The following is a 25,923-nucleotide window of genomic DNA, read 5'->3' on the forward strand; positions in this document are numbered from 1 at the left end:
AAATTACATAAAGGAGTAATATGATCATATAAGTGTTTTAGAGGAAGCTCACAAGCAGCTTCTGAAGGATAGATTAGAAAGTGAAGAATTGGGGACAGAAGGCAGAAATATCAGTCACACCACGTCGCAGGCATCTGAATGAGAGGACATGGTCTGAATTAAGGCCTAGAAGAGGAAAGTATCAAAAGGTTTGGCTTTGTTGGAGTTAGGAGAAAATGGAAAGAGTATATTTCCGGTATAATCTGAAGGAAAAGAACCTGGTAAATCAAATTAAGTACACATTCACCAAGTTTTCCTTAAATATTTTCTCCTTCTACATCTTCTATATGGTGAGAGAGGACCAAACATTTGGGTCAACCTCTACTGCTTTCCTAGGCCATTAGCAGGAAGCTGCATCTGAAATGGAACAGCTGGCAATCAAACTGGCACCCAAGTGAGATGTTAGCATGGCAAGGCACATCTATTCACTATGCCACAACACCAACCTCTATACTGTATTCCTCTAACACTGGTTGCAATTTACTGATTTGATTCCATGGAATCACAGATGAGAAGGGAAAGGAAGCTCAGATTTGGTCAAGGGTGGAGCTAGCAGGACATAAGAGTAGAAATGTTTAATGGCTAAATAAATGTGTTAAATTAATGCTGTGGAAATGAGAGTTTAGTTAGAACTGAACTCGAAGATATGCTACAAAGTCCCCGAATTTTCTATTTGCTAACATTAGATCACTAATAGATGATTATAAATATGTATCTATAAGATTTGGGGTTTCACGTTGTGGCTCAACAAGCTAATCTTCCCCCTACAAGCTCTGGAATTCCATACGGATTCCAGCCTGTGTTCCAGCTGCTGTATGCCTGCTCCAGCTCTCTGTAGGGTCTGGGAAAGCAGCAGAGGATAGTTCAAGTCTTTGGGACTCTGCACCCATATGAAAGACCCAGAAGCTCCTGGATCCTGGCTTCAGATCAGCTCAGCTTCAGCCACTGCAGCTATTTGGAAAGTAAACCAACTGATGGCAGATTCCTCTTTATTTCCTTCCCTCTGTAAATCTGCCTTTCCAATAAAAGTAAATAAAACTTTAAAAAGAGAAAGATTTGGGAAATATTCAAGTCTAATCAAGAGAGTTAAATAGCAATTTCAGACTTGCAGCATTAGGATGGGTCGATCTAATCAACAAATAGCAACGTTACTTTAAACATTGTCCCATGGATAAACATGATAAGTTTAGGTGTGTAATTACTACTGAGGAATGAAAGCTAACAGGTAGAGTGAAAAACGAGAGTTTGTCACAGTCCTGAACCCTGTTTATGAGCAGTTAGACCAGACAATGTCATACATCAATACAGTTTATATGTTAGTGTCTTAGGGCAAAATTAGATTCTCATCTAATTTACATTTGGCAATTTTAGAGTTTGTGGTAGATAGTTGTAAATAAAAAGAGCAACTGAAAAGGTCTTTGATTTTAGGTGTAAAACTGCCTTCCTTATTCACACCTCTTTACCCTTAAATATTTTTTTCTTACTAAATAGTTCTTCACATTTCACTTACATATCAAGAAACTGTTAATCTATAACACACTTGTCAAAACATAGCATGAACACTGGAGGAAATGAGCGGTACAGGTTTCAACCAGGATTCCTTCTTCCTTTCATGTGCTGCTCAAACGCACATACCTGCTACATTGACTTTCCAAGAAAATTGTTTGGAAGGAAGGCTCTGTACGAGAACAAGCCCTGTGGGTAGTTATTCCCAGAAGGGTGGGGAGGAACTAAAGACTGAAGAGTACCTCCACAGGGCTGGCTTCCCCCCCCAGCCAGGAGGCCACATTTATTTGGTTCAGTTATGATTTTCAGCTGTCAAAATGAGTTTACATCCACCATGAATGCTTTTTGATGGACTTGGTAAGCATATTTAAAATCTTTAATCTCAAATTTTCTTTGGCTGAATTGATTGTATATTTGTATTGACAAATCTCATGACTTCTGGTGAGGAGACTAAGGTCTAAGGAGATTGTAATTTCCTCACTTTCATATTTGACTTCTACTTCTAGCAGACACTGCATATATAAGCAATGAGTATATCAAAATTACTTAATAATCCCTGATAAGTTTAACTGAATATAATTCAATATTATCCTTGGAAATTGATTCAATATTATTTTAAGCATCCAAAATATGATAGAAAATGATGAATTTAATGGGATATGATGCCAACTCAGTGAATGCATACATTTATTAGCAAGAGAGATTACCATTTTCTGGTGTAAGCTTTAATATGCGTCTTTATGCCTGTTTATGAGAATTAAATAATTCCTTCTGCAGTCATTGCTAAACTAGAATCCATATTGGGGATTTGAAGGACTGGAGAATTCAGTAGGTTATCCGTCTTCTGCTAAGTCAGAAGTAATGCTTTTAAAGGCAAGCCTAAATGCAGTGTAGCACAAACACACAAACAGACCATCCATTTGCCAGATACCGGAATATTTTCTCCTAACAATTCAAGGTCTGATCCATCTGTAGCAAATCCCCAGGAGGTAAAGGATGGGAAAGGTCTTGGTGAGTGTATTACCTGGAGTAAGTAATACATATTTCTTTACTCATTCTGATCAACTTGTGTTTATCTAAAAAGAAATCAAGCTTGCCACTTTGCCTGATCTATTCTTAAGAAAACCTAACTACTCAAGGAGGGGAGCCAAAAAATTCAGAAAATACAAAAATAACAAAATGATTTATCCTGTCCTAACTCTGTCTTTGTATTATTTTTAAAGGACCCCCAAGATGCCATCCCCAGAGGAACTATGCTGGCCATTTTCATCACCACTATTGCCTACATAGCTGTTGCTATTTGTGTAGGTAAGTAGTATGCCTCTGGTGCCAGAATGTCAGAATTACAAAAGGTTGGGATGCTCTTCAAATATATTGTCATTTCAGTGAATTACAAAGAATATCTTTAAACCAACACTTTTAATTCCACTTGTGATGCCTCAATGATTTTGATGGTTCAGGAATTTGAATGAAGTTATTAATAAAATGCAGGAATTTGAATGCAGACATTTCAGATTCAGTATTAAAGCAGGACTAATCAGAATGTACTTCTACCAGGACACAAACAGGGTTCCCATTTTGTTTATCTAAATGGCAATTCCATTGGTAAGGGAGCTGCCACTTACAGAGCACAACTTCCTTGCCGTGGAAAGCAGGTAATTAACTGACAGAGAACAGAAGCAAAAACCTAAACAAAACCAAACTTCAAAACCAAAACCAAAATCAACCTTAGCAAGACAGGAAAGATATGGAATGTATAGTTATATTTCATCCTTGCGTTGTTGTCCCTCAGCTAGAAATGTCACTTTACCAACTGGCAGGAAATCAGCACACATTCCAGCTGCTGGCAGTTTGGGTTACCAGCCCTCACACTTCTTACTTAGCAGAAAATACGTGTTTTCTCTTGGTGTGCCTTAGGCTGACTTTGGCTCCACTGTGGACTGCCTCTTATTTATACAGGAGAGGAAGAAATCAGGTTTCCCCATTTTTCTGGGTACAACGGGGAAGACAACAGCAGCTTAGAGCCCAAAAGAAGCCTGGATGGCCATTTTACCAAAGGGCACATTCCAGTGATTTCTGGCTTATGGTAAGGTGACTAGGAAAAGTACTTAGATTTTTGCCTTTCTCATTGTGTCTTATTTGAGAACATTGTATAAACTTGTCAAATGTATTGTGTCATTTCTAAATTTAGTTACACATAAAGAGATTTTGTCCAAAGTAAATGAGTACATTTTTCTGACACTGAAATCACCTGAAGTTAAATTTCCCAAATGGTTTTCATTTTCACAAAGTTAAAATGAAGAAAGGAGTAACATTACAGATGCAATTTCAGGTTCATCTGCTTTTTGTCTACCTACCTTCACGATTGAAAATTTTGTCTTTATATACGCATAAATGTAGAAATCTTGTGTAGGTATATGATACAGAAAGTGAATAGGACAGGAATGGCCAGCACAGAGGTAAAATCTGAAATGGACAGTTTTGCTTAGTGACCAACAATTCATAATTTCAGGGATATGAGAACAACATCCATAAGTTCAAGTGTTTAAGCAAACTATCAGGTCATCTCTCGGAGATATGAGAAAAAGGATTCCTATACTGATTATTATATTGGCTCTTTGAACTTGAAGATTCTATGATTTTGAAATCTTCCTCAGGTTCAAACAATGTGAATTCCATGGCCAAGACTAAAGGTTTTCGTAAGTTCCTATCATTGGGAACTTCCTTGAGATGATTAGCAAGAAATAAGAATCTGCCCCAGGGAGGAGATGTCAAAGTAAAACGAGTAATTTTACTGGTTAGCATTTAGTTTGTCTTTTATGCAGTTCAAAAAGTTACATGTGATTATATTTCACTTGTGTAGTTATACTTTTCCATAATCTTATCAAAAATGTAATTAGCAGAGATTACATTTAGAAAAGTTTTTAAGAGAAGTTAGTGAATAAGATATCAAGTGTCTTTAAAGTGTTTATAATTCCAGATCTGAGAATGTATCCCAGAGAAATATTTTCAAATACAGGAGAAAATTTTATGCATAAAGATTTTCATCTTAGAATATTTATAATAAACAATAACAGATGTACTGAAATGTGTGAAGATAATGGAATGGGTAACTTGAAATAGATATTTGATTAATATTAGCATTACCTATGATATCTTAATGTTTTATTCCTCCATTTTTTTGTATACAACATGGAAACTGTTTTAAAAATTAAGCAAGGATTATTGTTTGTTGAAAGCAAGGACTTCATTCTCTCAATTATTGGAATTCTGTATTTATTTCCCCTAATTCTCTCCCAGATGAAGAGAGGGATCATTCTACTGGAGAAACAATCAAGTAGCCCTAAGCCAGGAATATGAACTGAGTATACATAAGCACAAAGGTTCTTCAAAAGGTTCATGGACAGATGGAATAAAAAGATACATTGCATCAAAACTTTAATTCATATGTTTTTTCATGAAATGGACTTTCCATGAAAACGACCTGTATTAAATATGACCCTGTCATACACCTTGACAGATCAGAGAGTAAGGACAGAATCTCATCCCTCAAGTTTTCTTATAGCAGCAAGTGAGATGTAGGACCTAAGCCACCTAAGGCAGTCCAGGAGCAGCCTTGGACTGAGAGGGTGTGTTCCCAGGACCCAGAAGCTCCAGGAAGCACTGACCATGAACAGAGGAGATTCCATGTCAACTAAGTATGTTTTTCAGTAGAGAGACCAAAGGGTACAGAATCTTGGTAAAGAAATGACAAACGTGGTTGTTCCCACAGGAGCGTGTGTGGTCAGAGATGCCACAGGGAGCATGAATGACACCATCATTTCTGGGATGAACTGCAATGGGTCAGCAGCCTGCGGGTTAGGCTACGACTTCTCCAGATGCCGACATGAGCCATGTCAATATGGGCTGATGAACAATTTCCAGGTTAGGATTGAAAACAAGATTTATTCCAGTGATTTTTCATTTTCAGAACATCATCTACACTAAGATTCCTGAATCTGTAACTGAGTTGTCCATTGATTGATTTGCATTCAGCAAGGAACAATTTGTAAGGGAGATGAAAAATTATACAAGGATCACACAAGTGAGCAAATCCTGTTGTTCCATTTGCTATGAGCAGGGGGTGACAGGAGGGAACAGGCAGTAATAAGAACCGCATCAACAAGGAAGAGAGATCTCTGCTTGGGAGTATGTGTCTTGCAAAATTTCACGGTGAAAAGAACAGCATAAATAGCACTGAGTGGGTTTCATCTTAGAAAAATCCTGTGGGGTGGCCCGGGCATACCTTGGAAGACAAAATCAGGAGGGAAACTGAATCACAGAAAATAAAGGTAAATGAAGGAGAAGGAACCAGGGAAGTTGAGAAAACTAGAGGACTAGAAATATATTAATTTGTCCGTGTGCCTGGTGAACAGAAAGAGAAGTAAATTTGTCATGAAGGCTTCATTCATCTGTCTTAACAACCAACAAAGAAAAATTAATTTGACTGAAGTCATTATTCCAAAATAGGAATTAAATTGATAGATTTTTCATCATGTCTCAGATCTAAAATTACGTTTAATGAGCAAAGAAAAAACATAGATTTGAAAGGTCTTCATGTGCAGCAAGAACAAAGGCTAATGCCTCTTGAAAGACTTGTAAACAGCTGAGCCCCTCCCAAGCCTTACTAAAGCATGGCTGTCTCATCATCAAAGCAACACACAACTACAGCAAAAAGAAGGGGGAAATGTCAAATCCTTCAAACCTTTTTCTTGTTATTCTTTCTACTATCTTCTGGATCTACTGTAATGAGAATTTAGCATTTAATAAGTAACAAAAAGATTGGGCAGCAGCTTACGTTGCTGCTTGGGACACATGTACCTAACATCCAGCAAAGGGTTCAAGTCCTGGTTCCTCTGCTTCTGATCTACCTCCCTGCTAACACCCACTCTGGGAGAAGCGTTTGGGTCCCCGCCTTCCACATGGGAGACCCTGATGGAACTCCAGGCTCCTGATTTCAGTTTGAGTTCCAGCAGTTACAGGCATTTGGAAAATGAACTAGGGTTTAGAATCTCTCAATCTACATCCCCTACCCCAAGAGATAGAAAAGCAATTTGATTATAGAAGAGACCCCAAATCACAGGAAGTGAAAAAGGAAGCATGTGCATAAAGTGCTGTTTTTTATTTTCAACTGCTTATGGAATGGGTCACTTTTCACCAGGACTTCTCTCTTCCAGGTCATGAGCATGGTGTCAGGGTTTGGCCCTCTCATCACTGCCGGAATCTTTTCTGCAACACTCTCCTCTGCCCTGGCCTCCCTGGTCAGCGCACCCAAAGTCTTCCAGGTAATACAGGCACAGACCAGCACTCTGCCACACTGCTGTTCCCACCGAATGGGGATGAAGCTGAAATGCTCATTCATGCCAGCAGTCATTTTCCATCATTTTCTGATGCTGTTAATGTTTGCATCTGGCTCAAGTGCTATGTCTGCCATAGTCAAGATCGATTCAAATAACACAGAGAATGATAAATGGCAGTGTTAACTTAGGCCTCATATTGTGTATCGCTTAATCTTTCCTAAAGTTTTCTTGTTTGAAACACCTAGAGAAAATGACTGTGCATAGATATAAATGACAAATTTCTCGTCTTCTTTCCCATTAGGCGCTCTGCAAGGACAACATCTACAAAGCCCTGCAGTTCTTTGCAAAGGGATATGGGAAAAACAACGAGCCCCTGAGAGGATATCTTCTCACTTTCGTTATAGCCATGGCATTTATTCTCATTGGTTTGTAGTTTTCTTGTTCTTACTGATAGCCAAAACATTCTGAGTTTTCATAGGGCTTTCCTTTTTTCTTTTGACAAATTGCCTACGGCATGTTCAATATCCCATTTGGGAATATTGGAATTTGCTAAAGAGGGAACTGAGAAATCCTTATGTGAAAAAGGCCTTGGAGGGGTGCACTTTGAACTTTAATTTGTTCTTTGGATCTTAGTGTTGGAAATCCATCCAACCAAGCACAACTGATTTTTTTCTCTAACCTGCCTAACCCTGGGTAATCCCAGAACCTCCTTCCGCTGCCATGATCATTGGCCTAACAGCAAAACTGAATTACCTGTGTTAGTATTTCTAAAAATGTGACATAGTGACTATCTTTATGGTTGTGAAAGTGCAGATGTTTTCATTGCTGAGTTAGAATATCCAAGAGAAGAAATCTGCATTCTACAAGCTCTTTAGAAGACTGGCAGAGATAAGCATTGGAGAACCAGTTACTGCCTAAACAATATTCTTGGCTTTCTCTCCCCAAGCAATATAGAAACTAGATAATATTGCAGAGACACACGCATCACCTTTAGTCTGCATGTTCCTCACTTTTCCCTGAGGAAAGTCTCTCCTTTCCTGATAAGCACATCAGAGGAAAAGAGGCAAAACCAAGATGTGGAGAGCCTTCCCCAACATCGCAGTGCCAACCCAGCGAGGGTTTTCAACTTTAGTGTTATCCATAGGATGTACTAATCGTAGGAATTGACTGACTGTGATTCCTGAATTCTCCTAAGAGTTCTGCAAGGTTGAAAAGGGGAATATATAGCTTTCTCTGTGTCTTAGATTTTCTTTTTTTTTTTTTTTAAAAAAGTAAATTCATATAGAGGTTCCCAACTGCATAATTTAAAGCCTCAAATTAGGTGACTCAACACGCCAAATTTAAATTTTTTGCTAGATCAAATTCTGTCTTTAAAAATCAGTCTTTTAAAATGGCATAGATTCTGGCACACCAAGACCACCGACTGCCAAGGCCATCCTGTGGGTGTGTCCAAGAAGAAATGAGTCTGCAAGTCTTTTCTGTTAATAAATAGTTCATAAAATGGCACACATTAACTCCCTGCACAAGTTTTGTGGCAACTGTGCCTGTCTGCTATCCATGTGCTAGAATTAAACTCAGCTGCATCTGCATTTGCAACTGTGAAGCTGACAGATGTCTGACCTCCAGAGAGGATGGCTTTACATTTGTTCCTATATCACACAGCAAACAATCCAGCTGGGATTAAACCATGCTGTGTATTTCACTACTGAGGTCAAAGTGCTTCTGTAAGCCTTGAGAGGTAGAATCCTTTATAGACTAACAGTGACTAATAGGAATCCTCAGTCAGTGAATGTGGTGTGCGTATGCAGAGATCACCAATTTGGAGTTTCTGGTACACAGGTATCCATCTACCCTGTCACTCTGCAGAGCCTTCTGATTGTAGACATATCAGCTAAACAACACAATGCCTCCAGAATGACTACAGGGCAACTGACTGTGTGTTCTAAGCAGGCCCACTTGGCTCCTTATGGGCAGAGGTCTCACTGTGTCCCGATCGGTGGGTTCTCTGGCTTCTTCCCCTATGGAAACTCTGGCTAACGATATATATGTGCAGCCACCAAGGAAAAAAAAAATCACTATTCTCTTAAACTTTGACAGATGCTAGCTGTGTTTTCAATTTCCAAATAAAGTCAAGCTTCCAGGCAGGAGCAGCTGTTCAGCCCCTGCGCTCATCACTCATCGCTACATGTTCAATTCTGCCTCTTTTCCAGCGGAGCTGAACACCATTGCACCCATCATCTCCAACTTTTTCCTGGCCTCGTATGCACTTATTAATTTCTCCTGCTTCCACGCTTCTTATGCCAAATCTCCAGGTAAGTTTTCATTTCAAAACTAAAATAAGTACAAGCAAACAGTGAGTTCATCTCAGTAAAATAAGTCAGTGAAAAGTGTTCAATCTGTGTTTACATGTTTTCTTATATCCTAGTGGGCAGTATAATCCACTTTATTTTGGTGAGTTGGGCTATGACTTCTGAAATAGAAAAAGAATCATTTGAGCAATGGCCTTTTTGACCAACCGTAAAGTCAATTTTCTCCTGTGGCAATAAATTATTCATTGCAAGAGAAATCACATTTATTTCAGCGGTAGAAAAACACCACTATTTATTTCTAGGGTGAAAGTGACCACAGAAGTGGAATAAATGTATATATTTGAAACTTCCTTACTATCAATTTGCTTCCTGCCCATGGTGCAGAAGAGAAGGATGAGTAACTCCCATAATTACCTGCTGGGTGCAGGCAATGCAGATTCATGTGGCGTCCCATCTCGCTAGTGCCCTGCGCATCAGTGTACTCCTTGGACCACGGCTTAAAGTCATTCCAAATTTCACACCAAAGAAACTTCTCCCATCGAATCAACACACCTCTTCTTTGGTTCTGTTGGCCAATAGAATTTCTTGTGGTTTTCTGCCTGAAGTAAGACTTGCCATTATCAGTCCTCGCACTGTTTTTCACTACGCTTCTTGTTGGGGATTTGCGCACATTTGTGCTCTTTTAGAGTCTTCCATAATCTCCAGCCTCCATGGGAAAACCTGCTGTCAGTAAGAAAAAATACAGATGGCAGGGGGTCGTCTATCCAGCCAACATGAAGCTAGAGAAGATAACCAGAGAATCCCCCTTCTGTTCTGTTATGTCCTATTAACACAGAGAGATGTGCAACTCAGCACATGCTATGGCAACTTCCAAAAACAGTGAAGTAACCCGAGGAGTCTGAAAAGTTCATAGAAGATTCACATAATGAAAAAACTGGGGGGAGGCTGGCATGATAGCCTAGTGGTTAAATCCTTGCCCTGCATACACCAGGATCCCTTATGGGTGCCAGTTCGAGTTTCAGCTGCTCTACTTTCCATCCAGCTCCCTGCTTGTGGCCTAGGAAAGCAGTCAACGATGGCCCAAAGCCTGGGACCTTTCACCTATGTGGGGAACCCAGAAGAGGCTCTTAGTTCCTAGTTTCGGATTGGCTCAGCTCTGGCCATTGCAGGCCACTTGGGGAGTGAACAGAAGATCTTTCTCTTTGTCTCTCCTTCTGTCTCTATATCTGCCTTTCCGATAAAAATGAATAAATCTGAAAAAAAGAAAACCTAGGCATGAATATATATATATATATATATAATGCACACACACATATATATGTATGACATCAAAATAAACTTATCTTTTAATGTCATGTTTTTTCCCCAATGTCATCCCCCCCCCCCACAAATGTCTCATAGAGACAGGAAAAAGTTAAAGAAGGAAGGGAAGGAAAGAGAAGGGGGTAAGGGAGCAGAATACAAAACTACATAGATGAAACTGAGAAAATGTCTTTCTTTACTCTTTTCTCTGAGCCAGACTGAAAAAAAAAAAAATCAGGGTATTTCCTGTGAATTTTTCAAAGTGTTGTTTCCATCTTGTGGCCATTTAGGAAATTGCTCCTGCAGGCTTAAAATTCTGTTGTGATTTGGCAACTCCCATTTTTTTTTTTTTTATTGATTACATTGCATCATGCGACACAGTTTTACAGGCACTGGGATTCCCCCCTCTCTTCCCCAAAACCTGCTCCCCCGCTCCATGGTGGATTCTTCCATCTTGTTGCATTACCACAGATCAAACTCGCAGCTCCCAATTTAAAATGTCCTTAACAAATGTGCCCTCCTAACCAGAACTTCCCCCTTTCTGACCCTATTGTCTCTCAACTTCTTTCCTTTCAGGTTCTAATAGAACACAGAAAGCCCAAACACATACAGAAATCTTGAAAAATTAATGCATGTCATATTAATGTACTAAGTTGAAGAATTCAGATAGAAACATTTTTCTTTTTTTCCCATAGATCATTTCTTCCTTTCTTTTTTTTTTTTTTTAGATTTTTATTTATTTATTGGAAAGTTAGATATACAGAGAGGAGGAGAGACAGAGAGGAAGATCTTCCGTTCGATGATTCACTCCCCAAGTGAGCACAACGGCCGATGCTAGTTGCGCCGAAGCTAGGATCCAGGAACTTCTTCCGGGTCTCCCATGTGGGTGCAGGGTCCCAAAGCTTTGGGCCGTCCTCAACTGCTTTCCCAGGACACAAGCAGGGAGCTGGATGGGAAGTGGAGCTGCGAGGATAAGAACCGGCGCCCATATGGGATCCCGGCACGTTCAAGGCGAGGACTTCAGCCGCTAGGCCACGGCGCCAGGCCCAGATCATTTATTTCTAAATAAGCAAGCACTACCCCCTTGCAGTAATGAAGAGCTGCCAAAAAGCCAAACAGACTGACCCTTGATAGCTTCTCTGTATTCTCAATTCGAGCAAGAATTTCATTGTATCAACCTCTTGGTCCATCAAGTTCTTCCCTCCCTCTACACCCCACTATTTGCATCCCTCTTGGCTCTTTTCCACTCTTAATGGCAAAGAAACAGATGCTTTAAGGTGTGCTAGTGGGGGGAGCCAATCAGGGGGCATTCAGGAATTATAGAGGGATCTGGAGTAGTCATGAGCATGGAGGTGTTAGATGCTTGATTATACTTCACACAGTTTTAAAACATCCTGTTTGGTACAGCCACTATAGACCAGGGAACCAAGCAGAGATAGGAAAAATGACTCTAAAATGTTAATTTTTTTAAACAGGAAAAGACATTTTGCCTGCTTCGTTAAAATATGCAATGGCATGAATGAATTCCTTCAGTATATATTTTTTATTACAGGATGGAGACCTGCATATGGAGTTTACAACATGTGGGTATCTCTTTTTGGAGCTGTTCTGTGCTGTGCAGTCATGTTTGTCATCAACTGGTGGGCAGCTGTCATCACCTATGTCATTGAGTTCTTCCTCTATGTCTATGTGACTTACAAAAAGCCAGGTAAGATAAAGACTCTGGGGGAACTCCCTTGGTGGGATTTTTAAAAAAATTGTATACTTGTAATAAAATTCATTCCTTTCAGATATGCAGTTTAAGAAATTTACTTGTTTGTTTGAAAGTCGGAGTTAACAGAGACAGAAGGAGTAACAGATATCTTCCATTCACTGATTCCCTCCCCAAGAGGTTATCATGGTTAGGGCTGAGCCAGGGCAAAACCAGGAATCATAAGCTTCATCGAGGTCACCCGTGTGGATGACAGGGCCCCAGGCAGTTGAACCATCCTCTGCTGCCTTTCCCTGGCTGTCAGCAGGTTGCTGGATCAGAAACAGAGCAGCGGAGACATGAATCAACAATCATAAGAGATGCCACAATGACAGGCAGTGATTTTATCCTCTAAACCATGATGCCAGCACTGACAGATGTAAACAATCCTATAATGACTACCATGTTCAAGATACAGAATATTTTCATCACTTTCAGAAGTTCTCCTAAGGCCCTATATAGTCCATCTTTTCCCCTTGGGCTTAGCCCTGGTAATCGCTTTTCTTTCTTTTTGAAAAAAAATATATTTATTTAATATTTATTTATTTGAAAGAGCTTACAGGGAGAAAAGAGATTGTGGTAAGGGAGAGAGAAAGATCTTCTATCTATTAATTTACTCCCTAGATGGCAGCAATGGCAGGAGCTGGGCTGGTTCAACAATTGGAGCCAGGAGCTTTCCACATGGGTGCAGAAGCCTAGTTACTTGGGCCATCCTCCACTGCTTTTCCAAAATGCATTTGCAGGCAGCTGGGATCAAAATTAATGCCCACATGGGATGCCAGCCCCACAGCGTGCAGCTTTACCAGTTACACCACAGCACCAGCTCGTGTCAACTGCTTTTCTGGATTTTATTTATAGTGTTTACTTTTCAATATTATATAAATAAAATCATATAATATATAGTGGTTTTTTTAGTGTGCTGCCAATCACTTAGTATTATGCTTTTACATTGATCCATGTTGTATCCTGCAGTTTGTTTCTTTGTGTTGTTAACTAGTATTATTTTTAGAAAACTAGTTGATAAAAATTTAGATTATTTCCCCTTTATACTGATTACATATAAAGCTACTGCAAATATCCATATAGAGGATTTTATGCTTTTGTTTCTCTGTGTAAATATCTAAGAGTGAGATTTCTGCTTATAGAGCAAGTATATATATATATATATATGCACATATATATATAACTTTATAGGAAACCGACAAATTACTTTCTATTATAGTATTAGAACTCCTACCAGCATCAAATTAGAGGGCTAGATACTCCAGACTTGTCAACATATAAAACTGTTATTTTTCTAAAATCATTCTAATAGATGTGTAGCTCCATCTCATTGTGGCTTAATTTGCATTTTCCCAGTAATTATTTATCATCAGTATATCTTCTTTAGTCAAGTGTTTAATTATTTGCTCATTTTTTTCAGTTCTTTAAAATCACTTAGGTGCAAGTTCTTTATATGTTCTGGATGTAGTGTGTGTTATGTAAATGTTTTCTCCAGGTTTATGGCTTCTCTTCAAATTTTCTTTACCATTGGTTGAAGGACCAAAGTTCCTAAATTTTTTCTCTTATGGTTTAGCATTTTGAATTTTGTCTAAGATATCCCTAGGTCAGAAGGAATTACATTTGGATTTGCTCTCTATTTGAGGTTAATTCCATATATGATATTATGTATGTTTCAAAATGTATTTAATTCATACAAGTATCCAAACGAATGGAAGAGTTTTCACTACCTTAGTCTCTGGTGCATAATTCACAATCAACATTAATATTCATTTTCCTTATTTTTCAAAATGGTTCCCAAACTCTTCCCTTGATGTTACAGAGCCAGGCTGGGGTGAACAGGTTCTTTCTGTCATCTCAGAATCTGTGTGTTCGTATTCAGGACTTCATCTTATGAAGCTTCAGAGGGGGAAGCATTCAACATTTTAATTTGTAAAAGAAAAAAAAAAGACAGTGCTGGCCTCCTTTATTAAGGAGGTTAGATTCTAAAAAAAATTGAGCTAATATTCTTGATAGGAAACTCCTACCCTCTTTGCAGACATTTGTAAGGATTCCTGAGCTATTCAGGTTTACTATTCAAAATACAAAGACAATGTTACACCGTCAACAGGGAAATAACTTTTTTCCTTTTGCTTTAAGAGTTTGTGAAGACCTAACTCGGGTGCTGCTCATTTTCTCACATCTGCTGCCTATATTATGGCTTCTTGAGCAGGACTTATAAACTGCACCTTTAAAGAATCCTCAGCTGGAAAGCAGTCTCCCTTCCAAGGATCTACATAGTCCAAGGAAGGACACAAAGCTCTTTCTAGGATATGTTACATTATATTTTCTTTAATTGGGGCATTCATCACTGCTGGCACAATCAAGGAAAATTATAGAAGGAAATGGTTTGTAAAAATTATTCACGGTATGTGAACAAAGGGTCAATGATTTTTCTGCCATTTTTTCTTTTTGTCCACAGATGTAAACTGGGGCTCCTCCACCCAGGCCCTTTCTTACGTTAGTGCTTTAGACAATGCTCTAGAATTAACCACCGTGGAAGATCATGTGAAAAACTTCAGGTAAAGTTGTTTTCTTGGGCACCCTAGTTTTGTACATTAGAAGTGCCTTTCCTTAGTGGGAGACAAGAGCACCAGAATATTCATAAGATTTACAGATATATTCTAAAAATTAGGAGTCATACAAAGCTAGTATATTTTCATGAATGTACTTCCTGTACTTGAGTGCTTCTCTCCTTTTATTCTGAGTTAACATCCATCCCAAACCACAGTCCCTCATGGTGCCTGGTGCTACCTTCCATTCTTGGAGAGAGAGGTGGCCCAAGTGATGAGATTTTGGAGAGATGTCTCCAAATTCCCACATATTAATCAATGGAATCATCTCTACTCAGCTTTAAGTCTTTATGGCCTGCTGGGATTTTAGGAGACATAATTTGTTTTTCATTTATTTTATCTTACTTTGAATGGAACCTCAAAACACAAGCTTGCGAAAGTCTTCTGTATCTGCCATTTCCATTGGTTTAATTGGGGATGCACAGGATTTTTGCAATGCTGAATTCTCACATCCACCTTTTCTCCACTTCCAGACCCCAGTGCATTGTCTTGACAGGTGGACCCATGACCAGACCTGCTCTCTTGGACATCGCTTATGCCTTTACCAAGAACAGCGGCCTCTGCATCTGCTGTGAAGTCTTTGTGGTAAGAGTCGCTTCATCCAAGGAAAATACCTTATCACTTCCTGATCACCTTCAGTGCAGTGAGCAGAAAAGGTAGATGGGGAAAATAAGTAAATGGCAGAAGAGCTTGACTTCTTTGATTCCTACAAGGACTAGCAAGGGTCCACGATCCTGAATTTAAATGAGTGGATGAAACATACTTCTGATTTCACAGGACACCAACTAAAAGTGATAAATACTTCTGATAGATGGTCTTTGAGTCAAGAAAAAGAAAACTGACTCAGAAATGAAATGAAGGCATTAGGCTAATTGTCCACAGAAATAGAAGAGGATGGAATGAGCCAGATTGAGCACTTTAATACAGATTAGCCAACAGTGAGAAAAGCAGACGTGGTGGCACCTAACTGATTGCACAGAGAACTTAGATTAAATACTTGGATTAACTTGATGGCACTAGAAATATCCAGGGAATTAAACCTACTTTTCTATGTCTTTGGTAAAGCCAAAGCTTTCTAAAGAATTCCCTTGTGTACAGAAAGCATGTTGTAGATTATTTTATTGCTGGTTTTTCTAGGAAATATTCCAAGTAGGTAATAAAAATTTAAGCACAATTATTAACCAATTTCTTAAGTGGAGAGAAAACATAAAAATTAGGATAAAATATTAAGTGTAAGTTCTACATCTTAGTCTACCATCATTGTATTCTCATAGCTCACTCGCATCAACACATGTGCACACACACCACTCAAAATACTTATGTCAAAGTATTTCTGTAGCACTAAAATATTTAAATGTTCTTCAGAATATTTTCCTACAGTTTTTCTTATTCAGTTCACACAACAGCCTGATGAGCAAGAAAGGAAAATAAGTCCAATTTCATTGTACTGATTGAGAAAGCGAGATTCAGGAGTATTAAATTATCACCGCATCACATGATGTACCCTATGTCAGTTCATGTCACCTGGGAATGCTCTGTGTAGTACTAGCATAAGAAACCCTTAAAAGACCTTTATCCTGGGCTTTTAGTTGGCATCAGGTACCACTATTTAAATTTCCTGTTTGCCTTGGAACAGGGCTGTCAGGAAGTTGTGTGACACTTGGGGCTAGTCTTCTCTGCCTTAAGGCAGGGAGCTAACTTACCACAATGTCATTAAGGCTAAAACTGATATTATAAATGCTATATGAAGCAAGTTGGTTATATTCTCTCTCTTCTCGATGCTTATATGATAGTAACTCAAACAATATAACTCAATGCAATTATCCAGGAAGGTAGTGGAAGAAATTCTACTTAATCCTTAAGATTGACAGGTTAAGTAATGGCCAACTGTGACTCCAGAGGATTTTTAAAAATCTCATCAAGCATCCTCTTCTCACATTATCAACTTTGGTGCCCTAGATTAGTGGATTTCATTTTGGTCAATATAATATAGAAAGCACTTTTGATGGAATAAGCAGTTTGGGGTGTTTCTCTTCTTCAGCAATTTAGAGAAAACTCAGTTTAACAGACAATAAAATATCTTCAAGACTGGAGAAATGAGCTTGGAGTATAAGCAGTCATATATTGGCAGGGGAGTCTAGGTGACAATATATATTGCTTGTAATTAACCCTTTTTTGTTTAACTATAATAAACAGCTGTGATGCCAGAGTAGCATCATTTCATTTGGAGTAGGTACCCAAGTCTCTACTTCCAATGGCCTTGGTTGTTTGACATGTATGTTGTACCGCAGTGTACATTACTGCCCACCTCATGTAAGCCCAAAGAGTCTTGTTTCTGAATGCCCATGTTCTCCCGGGAACAGAAACATTTGCTGGATCAGTTAATTACTTTCTGTGAGCTACTGGGGTTTCAGATGTTGTTAGCATTCTTACACTGTGGGCTCAGTTGTCAGTCATCTTAACAAAGAAACAGATGGAAAGCGATGTAGGAGAGTCACCACTTCCCTAGAAACGTTTTCCCCAAAGTGCAAGTGGCTGATGGTAAAGCCAGCTTTCTGTGGAACATGTTAAGCAGTGATGACAGTAAGACAATGACAATTTTCAGAAACGTTTATATGAACGTTTAATAAAAATAATTTTATCTACTTGAAAAGCATAGAGACAGAAATCTTACTTTTACTTAGCTATTCCCCAAACATACACACAGTTAAGACCAAGCCAGGAAGATGCCAGGAGTCCCATACTCCATCTGGGTCTCCTGTGTCAGTGGCAGGAGCTCAATTGATGGGCCAGCATGCTGCCATTCCAGTTCATAGGCAGATGAACTGGAAGCAGAACAGCCATGATTCAAACCCTTTTGATCGGGGATGTGGGTATCACATGCAGTGGCTTATCCCACTATGCTACAATACCTACCTCAACTATGAAAATTTTGTTATTACTCTAGGAAGCTGGAACTCATGGTCTTTGAGCCTAGCAAATTCTGAGTCACTGTTTTGTTACCCATTAGCTATGAATTATTTGGGCACAGCATTTAGTGCCTTGAATTTTTTTGAGTTACAAAATGAATAACAAAACAGCACCTATGTTACAGTTGTTGTGAAAAGCACATAAGATAAATTTCCAAATACTCAGTTTGGTGGCTACTAAATAGTAAATGCTCATTTCATGTTAGCTATTATTACTCACTTTGTCAATGGAATTCTCATTATTTTTGATGTGCCATTTTTTTCCAGAAAAATAATGCTTTCAACTAAAGCATCCTCTCTTAGAAAAAGCAGTTCCAGTACTGGATTTTGAACTTTTTAGGTAACTAGCAACTTAATCATGATAAAGCACTTCAGTGTGTACCATGCACTCCCACTGCACCAACCACAGCACTGCAGGCATTGTGTCCCCTGCCTCTGGTACACGTCAGCTATGCAAATACTTGGTTGGAGTGCTGCTACACTACCAGAAAGGAGCAAAACATGGACATTTCGAAGTCATTGCGTAGACTAAAATCGTTTAACTCCAGCTGCCCTTTATTGCAGCAATTGTGGTTCTGAAGGGTTAGTGACCATGTTGGAAGCCATGGAAATGAGAATAAGAAAACTACTTTCTGTTGCATCCCACACACTCACAATGGTCTCCTATTTCTCCTATTTATCTCCTGTTTAGGGTAGTTACCTACCCTAACTTATCAAAATTCTTCCTCCTTCTTCTGCTTGTATCCTTCTCATTATATTTAAGATAAAGCACCTTTTACCAAGGCAAATTTGAACTTCTTTAAGAAATTCAGCTTTGTAAGATTTGAAAATGTCTTCAGTTCTTTGAACTACCGCGTAGTAAACCAATAACATACTTCAATCCTAAGATGCTCTAAGTAATTTTGTGCTTCTGAATCTCACTTCCATCATCAGAGAAGAAAAGAGGACCAGGACTTGACCTTCCAGCATACTCAAGTCAGTGGGTTCCACGAGAATCAAGTACTGAGTTAAGAGTTACAAGTGTAACCTTCCCCAGTTCCACCTTAAATATTGACATAAATAAACCCTGACTTTTTTTTATCGATTAGTTTTCTCACTTGTAATTCACAGTAGGTAGGAAAATAATTAATTCAATAATTGCGGAGAACTTAGTTTCGATTTATATACCACTGACTGTCTAGGTTTATCACATTTAGTTCTAAAAATGTGGCAGTGTCAGCTCACACTTAACTTTCTCATATGAGAAGAATCCTATTTCAATAGCTCCTCATTCCATATTGTCAGGTTTGCATTTACAGGCAAAGTATTTTTATTGTTATTGTTATTAAAACAAAAACAGATATACTTGTAAAGAACAAATGTGATTCAACTGATCTTGTATTTATAATGCAGATTGAATTAAAAAATCATTATTTCCCCAAAATATGCCACTCTCCCATTTTGTTGTTTGCCTTAAAATTGCAAAAGATTTTCTAGTTTTTTTTAAGATTTTATTTATTTTTATTGCAAAGTCAGATATACAGAGAGAGGAGGAGAGACAGAGAGGAAAATCTTTTGTCTGATGATTCACTCCCCAAGTGACCACAACATACGGTGCTGGCTGCGCCAATCTGAAGCCAGGAGCCAGGAACTTCCTCCAGATCTCCCATGCGGGTGCAGGGTCCCAAGTCTTTGGGCCATCCTCGATTGCTTTCCCAGGCCACAAGCAGGGAGCTGGATGGGAAGCGGGGCTGCCGGGATTAGAACTGGCAGCCATATGGGATCCCTGTGCGTTCAAGGCAAGGACTTTAGCCACTAGGCCGCGGCGCCGGGTCCAAGACTTTCTATTTTTAATTTGAAGACATTAAGAAAAAGAATAGATTGAATCATGAAATGCACATTTTTGTAGATCAATATTGTTGAATATGAGCAAGTTCACATGAAAAGGAATGAAACACCTCTTCTACCACTCCTAATGAACAGCTGCTTGTATATTTGTCACAATATTGCCATTCATTTTTAAATGAAATAAATAATATAGGTCAAGGTGAAGTTCCTTTGTGACCATTGCAAACCCATGGGCCCTAATATCCAAACTCTATGTATTATAATTATTCCATGCATGCATATAAAAATGCATATCTATTTTGTTATCTGTTTTTCCCATTATTTCACACTAGCTGAAACTATCCTTTCTTTCATTATGAAAAAAATAACTTTGGGCCCCACACGGTAGCCTAGCAGTTAAAGTCCTCACCTTGAATGCGCAGGGATCCCATATGGGCACCAGTTTGTGCCACAGCAGCCCCATTTCCCATCCTGCTTGTGATCTGGGAAAGCAGTTGAGGACGGCCCAAAGCCTTGGGACCCTATACCTGTGTGGGAGACCGGGAAGAGGTTCCTGGCTTTGGATCAGCTCAGTTCCAATTGTGGCCGCTTGAGAAATAAATCATTGGATGGAAGATCTTCCTCTCTGTCTCTCCTTCTCTGTATATCTGCCTTTCCAATTTTTAAAATCATCTTTTTAAAAAATGGTATCTTTAGTCAGCTTCCTCATGTAGAATCCTATCCTAATAAAGTTTCGCCTTTTCTGTCCCTTTTGTTCCAAAATGTATTAATATCTCCACAAAGTAAAAAAAAAACTCATTCTCTTATAGAATTTCTCAAGAAAATTCAGAGCAGAAAACTATCCCCTAACTGGAGAGCTGTTCAAGCCCAAATAACCCAGGAACAACGACAGTTCTCATTTTTCCTTCTGTCGTCTTCCTCTTAATTCCACTGTTCACTTCTCCCCCACAAAAAATTGTATACTCTTTAGATGCATCGGTTCTCTTTCTGTCAGTGAGCCCATGTCATGATGTTAATAAAATTGTGACATGACCAAAGACAGAAAGAATGAAATGACCTGTGAATGGGCACCAGGACACTTGGTGAGATGATATATGGACTAAATGACATTGAGAAACATACTCCTTTCCACATTCCGAACCAAAGCAGCAATGAAAGCAGAGACCAGTAACACTTCCCATGTTTTAAAAGACAAAAGTTGGAAAGAACATTTTACTTGGTTCAAATTCTTCTATTTGATCCCAATGATGCTGGGATCTCTGCAAAATTCCTTTTTGGAATATTCATTTATTTGAAGCATTATCACATCAACTTCTCCAGACTAAATAATTAGAAACTCTTTACCCAGTTGTCAATGTCCAAGTCATAACATATGTAAAATATTAATTTTTGTTCAAATCCTGTATTAATTTAATGTATTCATAGGTCTCAAGTGCAGGTAATCTCTCTAATATTTTAATCCATTTCTGTGACTATGACATTCTTGAATGTTGGGTTATTGTATTTCAGTGTGCTTTCCCTCTTGGTTATTTTTCTCTGTCATTCATACATTTGTACTGAAGTCTAGCTTTATATGAATACATTCAATAAGGGTATCATAAATGCTTTTAATAAGAAGTTCTACACAAATTTTTTTTAGATTTGTTTATTTTATTGGAAAGGCAGACTTACAGAGGACAGGTAGGGAAAAGTACCTTCCATTTGCTGGTTAACTCCCTAAACGAGCCAATCAATCTGAAGCCAGCAGGCAGCAGTTTTTCTGGGTCTACCACGTGGTTGTAGAATCCCAAGGCTTTGGGCGATCCTCAACTGCTTTCCCAGGGCATAAGCAGGGAGCTGGACGGGCACTGGAGCAGCCAGGACACCACTGGCGCCCGTATAGGAATCTGCTGCTTGAATACGGAGGATTAGCTAGTAGAGCAATCATGCCAGCTCCTATATAATTTTTTTTTAAGATTTATTCATTTATTTTTGGAAGAGAAGGAGAGAAACGAGAAAGATCTTCCATCCCTTGGGTCACTCCCCAAGTAGCCACAATGGCCGAAGATAAGTTGATCCAAAACCTGGAGCCAGAAACTTCTTCCAGGTCTCCCATAGGGGTTCAGGTTCCCAAAGCTTTGGGCCATCCCCTACTGCTTTCCCAAGCCAAAAGCAAGGAGCTGGATGGGAAGTGGAGCAGCCAAAATATGAACCAGCACCCATATAGTATCCCAGAGCGTGGAAGGCAAGGATTTAGCCACTAGGCTACTGCACCAAACTCGCATGAAATATTTTTATTACCTTTTCAAATTGGCACAAAGTTGGGTATTAAAATAAATCTTTTAGTCATATTTAATATGAATTTATGTGATACTAATAGATACTTTTGATTACATTTATTCAAATAAATGCCATTTTCCACAAGGGCTCATAGTCATGTACTACAACTCAATATACCGATGGCCCAACATTTTAATTGTTTATTCTTCAGGCAACAGCTATTATTACCACTGGGTTTCCTCCAGTAGAATATTCCTTCTCTCCTTTGTTGTTGATGGAGTCTAGAATGCCCGAAAAAGGACTAATGGATGAAAACGCATTGACAGACTAGAAAATCTGGGCCACCTTTGATCCATAAAATGTATCTTTTTTTGCTCATGTCTTTTGTTTTAATAACTATACTTCTTGATTCTCTGCATCTTTTATCTTCAATGAAGGTATTTATTTTAAGTTTATAAGTTGGCATTGTAGAAATATATTGTAAAAATAGCCATATAAAGGCGTTGATTTCATCTAAGTAGAATATTAAAATGAAAGGGACTCCAGAACTTATCTCCTTTTCTGTTATGGAAATATAATGCATGCCACATGAGCAATTTAAAATGTTCAAGTCACCAGAAAAAAAAGAAATAAGAAATAGATACAGTTGTTTTTAATAACATATTTACTACTTAATATATCCAAAATATTTCAATATATAGGCAATACAGAAATATTGAGATATTTACTACCTTCCTGGTACTAAGCATCCAAAATCCAGTACATATTTTTCACTTTCATCACATCTCAGTGTGGACTAGCCACGTTTCAAAAGCAAACTAGAAATACTGGATAATGACTATCTTACTGGGCAGTGACGACTCAGGCAGCTGCCTTATTTTTATAAATGCTGGGACTACATCAAGATAGGACAAATGACACACCCAGAATAGTCAGTGCCAGACACAAATCTAAACCTAAGATCCTGACTCTTAGCATACTGTTCTTGCAGCTTTGTTATAGAGCAAACACAGTAAGACAATGGGATCTGAGACTTCAACGAGATTGTGAGCATTCATTTACAATAAGAAAATTCGTGCTGGAATAAGCTCTTACTATTTTCCAGACGTTGTATTGGAACTTTATTTTCACGACTCCAAACAACCTTTTATGACAGACAGTGCATTTCTACTTCACAGCTTGGAAACAATTAATGACTTCCAAGATAGCCAAGCTTCATTCTTAGATATCTGTGTTTGACTGTAAAGCTTAGACATTTTTTCATATATCCCAGTGCTCTTTTTCTCCTATCTAAAATCTTACAAAACATGACTCCAGATATGGTCTCAGGACAAGCAGCATGCATGTCATCTAGGAGCTTGTTAGAAATGCTGTGTATTGATAGCATGTGATTTATGTGAAATCGAAGGCATCACAACAAAATATAAATATATGAATTAAAATGATTATGGAGTGAATGTAGAACTTTTAACACTTTTTACATGTAATAGATGATCACGGTAACTTAAAAAAATTTATTTATTTGGACCTGGCGAATGGATTAAACTGCTGCCTGTGACACCAGTATTCCATATACGTACAAATTTGAGATTTGGCTAACCAGTTCTGATCCACACCCTGCTAATGTGCCTGAGAAGCATGGAAGATGGTCCTCATTCTTGGGCCCCTGCACCACCATGAGACACACAAAAAAAACTCTGGGATTCTGGCTTTGGCCTGGACTGCCCTGGCTACTGCGACCATTTAGGAACGAACAAGCGGAAGGAAGATCTCTTTCCATCTCTGTCTTTCTTCCTTTCTCTGTGCAACTCTTTCAGATAAATAAAAGCAAATATTAATTTATTTTATTTTAAAGAAAAAATTAAAAATACAAAAAAGGAAAAATTTTTAAATGACATAGATAGAAAAAATGACATAGCTAGAGAAAGAGAAAGCATGCACTTCTATATCTTGGTTCACTCCCCCCACACCTGCAATGACCTGTCAAGAAAGGACGCAGCTGAAGACAGGAACTCACCCTAGGTCTTCCACGTTGTGACAGGAAACCAACCACTTGGGCCATGACCTCTGTCTTTCAGGGTCTGTATTATTTTTTTCCAGAATATTTTATTTATTTGGAAGGTACAGTAATAGAAAAAAGGGGATGAAAGGAGGAGAGAGATGGAACAAGATAGCTCTTCCATCTGCTGGTTCACTTCCTGATGGCTGCAACAGCCAGTGCTGATTCATGCCAAAGCCAGAAGCGCAGAATTCCATCTGGGTCTGCCAAATGGCTGGCAGGGCCCAAGCACTTGGGCCATCATCTGTTCTCTTCCCAGGGAACCTGGACTGAAGAAGAGCAGCCAGCACTTTGATGTGGGATATCATCCTAACCAGCTGCATCACAAAGCCAGCCCCTCAGGGTCTGCAATAGGCATCTGGAGTTGACAGGTGGATGCAGGTGTTAAACCCAGTGTTATGAAATGGGATGGAGGTATTGGAACCAATGGCTTAACTGCTAAGTCAAATGCCTACTCCCAGAAATATCTTTTGAATTAAATTTAGGAAGGAGAAGAAAAAAATAAAAACCTACATTGATCCTTTAAAGAACAAACATGACCAGAACGTTAGCTAAAAACTGGCTTTCAGACTCAAACTTGGAAATTCTAAAATGCCTTATCTATCATAATAACTGCCTCTTTTAATCTCTTCAACTCTTCTTATGCCATAGGTATGTGAACTTCTGTTTTTATCAAATGTATTGAGTGAAAAAGAAATGTTAAGCTGAACAGAAGTGTGTCACACTTACACAAGGAATAGCTTCAAGGGTAGTCTGACCACACAAAAAGCAATATATCAACCTAATGGAACTGTCAAGACATGCAGTTCATAGCAGGATTCACAGCTCACCATGTTCTAGCTCCCAAGAACTCTGCTCATTTCTTAGCGATTTGTACCTGAGATTTCTTTGGTGTGAAAGTGGCTCTTGCTGTTGAGCCAGAAGTTGACTGTGTATTTATCCTCAGTCTCGTGTTTTACATGTTCAGTATTTTCCTCATGTACCAGTATGCCCTCAGTGATTCCTTACATTCAGCATGAAAACTCATTAACCGGGTGTTAATAAATCTAGACATATGGGGTGGAAAGTGAATAATGTAAGCTCACAGTCTGCCCCCCAAAAAGGTTAAAGCTGCATGAACCCTCTTTAGTGAGGTATTTTTCCCTCTCCCATTTCTTGCCTCAATAGGGCATTGCTAGCTATTTTTGTCCTTTAGAAAACAACAGCAGTGTGATGTATAATAGCAGCTCTTCTAACCAATATTTCATTGTGTTGTACAGGGACCACGCAAGCTGTGCGTTAAGGAGATGAACAGTGGCATGGCGAAAAAACAGGAGTGGCTTATAAAGAACAAAATCAAGGCTTTTTATGCTGCGGTGGCAGCAGACTATTTTAGGGATGGTGTCCGAAGTCTCCTTCAGGTAAGGATGGTATTGAAGGAAGGCAGACATAGTCAACAATTAGCACTCCATGTTAATGAAGCTCTCACAGTGAAATGGCTGTGGCTTAGCAACTCACCTCAGAGATCAATACACATGGTTAGGGAGTTCTTTCTTAATTCTTGGGGCTAAGCAGAGCTAGAACAAAAGTTGGTGGGGGGGGCGGCTTCTATCACTATGAGATATGTTGGAAATGGAAAATTAGATTGCCTTAGACCACCAGCATACATTAGGTCCCCACACTTACTGAAATGCAAATTTGTGCTGGTGGGTAGGGATCCTGCTAAAACTTTAAACTGTTTTTGCATGTCATACTGCAGATAGCAAAGCTCAAGTTAGGCATTCTTTTTCTTTTTTTCTTTTGCAAATGGTGTAAGGGTAGATGCTAGACTCAACCAAAATTAATGCGTGGTGATCTAGGCATAAAATGTCCTTGTACCGAGTTATCTTCAGAATGTTGGATTCCTACTGCTCAATGTGAGGCACATCATTTCTCCATTATTCTTTCCTTCTTTATCTCTTCTATAAAAGATA

General features: G+C 38.8%; 1 protein-coding gene across 3 annotated transcripts in view; it reads left to right on the forward strand.

The window, feature by feature from the left end:
• SLC12A1 (solute carrier family 12 member 1) overlaps positions 1–25,923 on the forward strand; it is a 78,743-nt gene that overhangs the window by 23,330 nt on the left and 29,490 nt on the right. For all 3 annotated transcript variants that reach the window (XM_040968498.1, XM_040968495.1, XM_040968496.1), the window contains exons 9-17: positions 2,769–2,853; positions 5,318–5,469; positions 6,762–6,869; positions 7,186–7,309; positions 9,095–9,196; positions 12,048–12,203; positions 14,707–14,806; positions 15,331–15,442; positions 25,231–25,371. In XM_040968498.1, coding sequence (XP_040824432.1) covers positions 2,769–2,853; positions 5,318–5,469; positions 6,762–6,869; positions 7,186–7,309; positions 9,095–9,196; positions 12,048–12,203; positions 14,707–14,806; positions 15,331–15,442; positions 25,231–25,371 — 1,080 coding nt within the window. The remainder of the gene's footprint in view (positions 1–2,768; positions 2,854–5,317; positions 5,470–6,761; positions 6,870–7,185; positions 7,310–9,094; positions 9,197–12,047; positions 12,204–14,706; positions 14,807–15,330; positions 15,443–25,230; positions 25,372–25,923) is intronic.

The sequence above is a fragment of the Ochotona curzoniae genome, unplaced genomic scaffold, assembly GCF_017591425.1.
Source record: "Ochotona curzoniae isolate NIBS_2020 unplaced genomic scaffold, NIBS_Ocur_1.0 scaffold_4701, whole genome shotgun sequence".
NCBI classification, from domain to species: Eukaryota; Metazoa; Chordata; class Mammalia; order Lagomorpha; family Ochotonidae; genus Ochotona; species Ochotona curzoniae.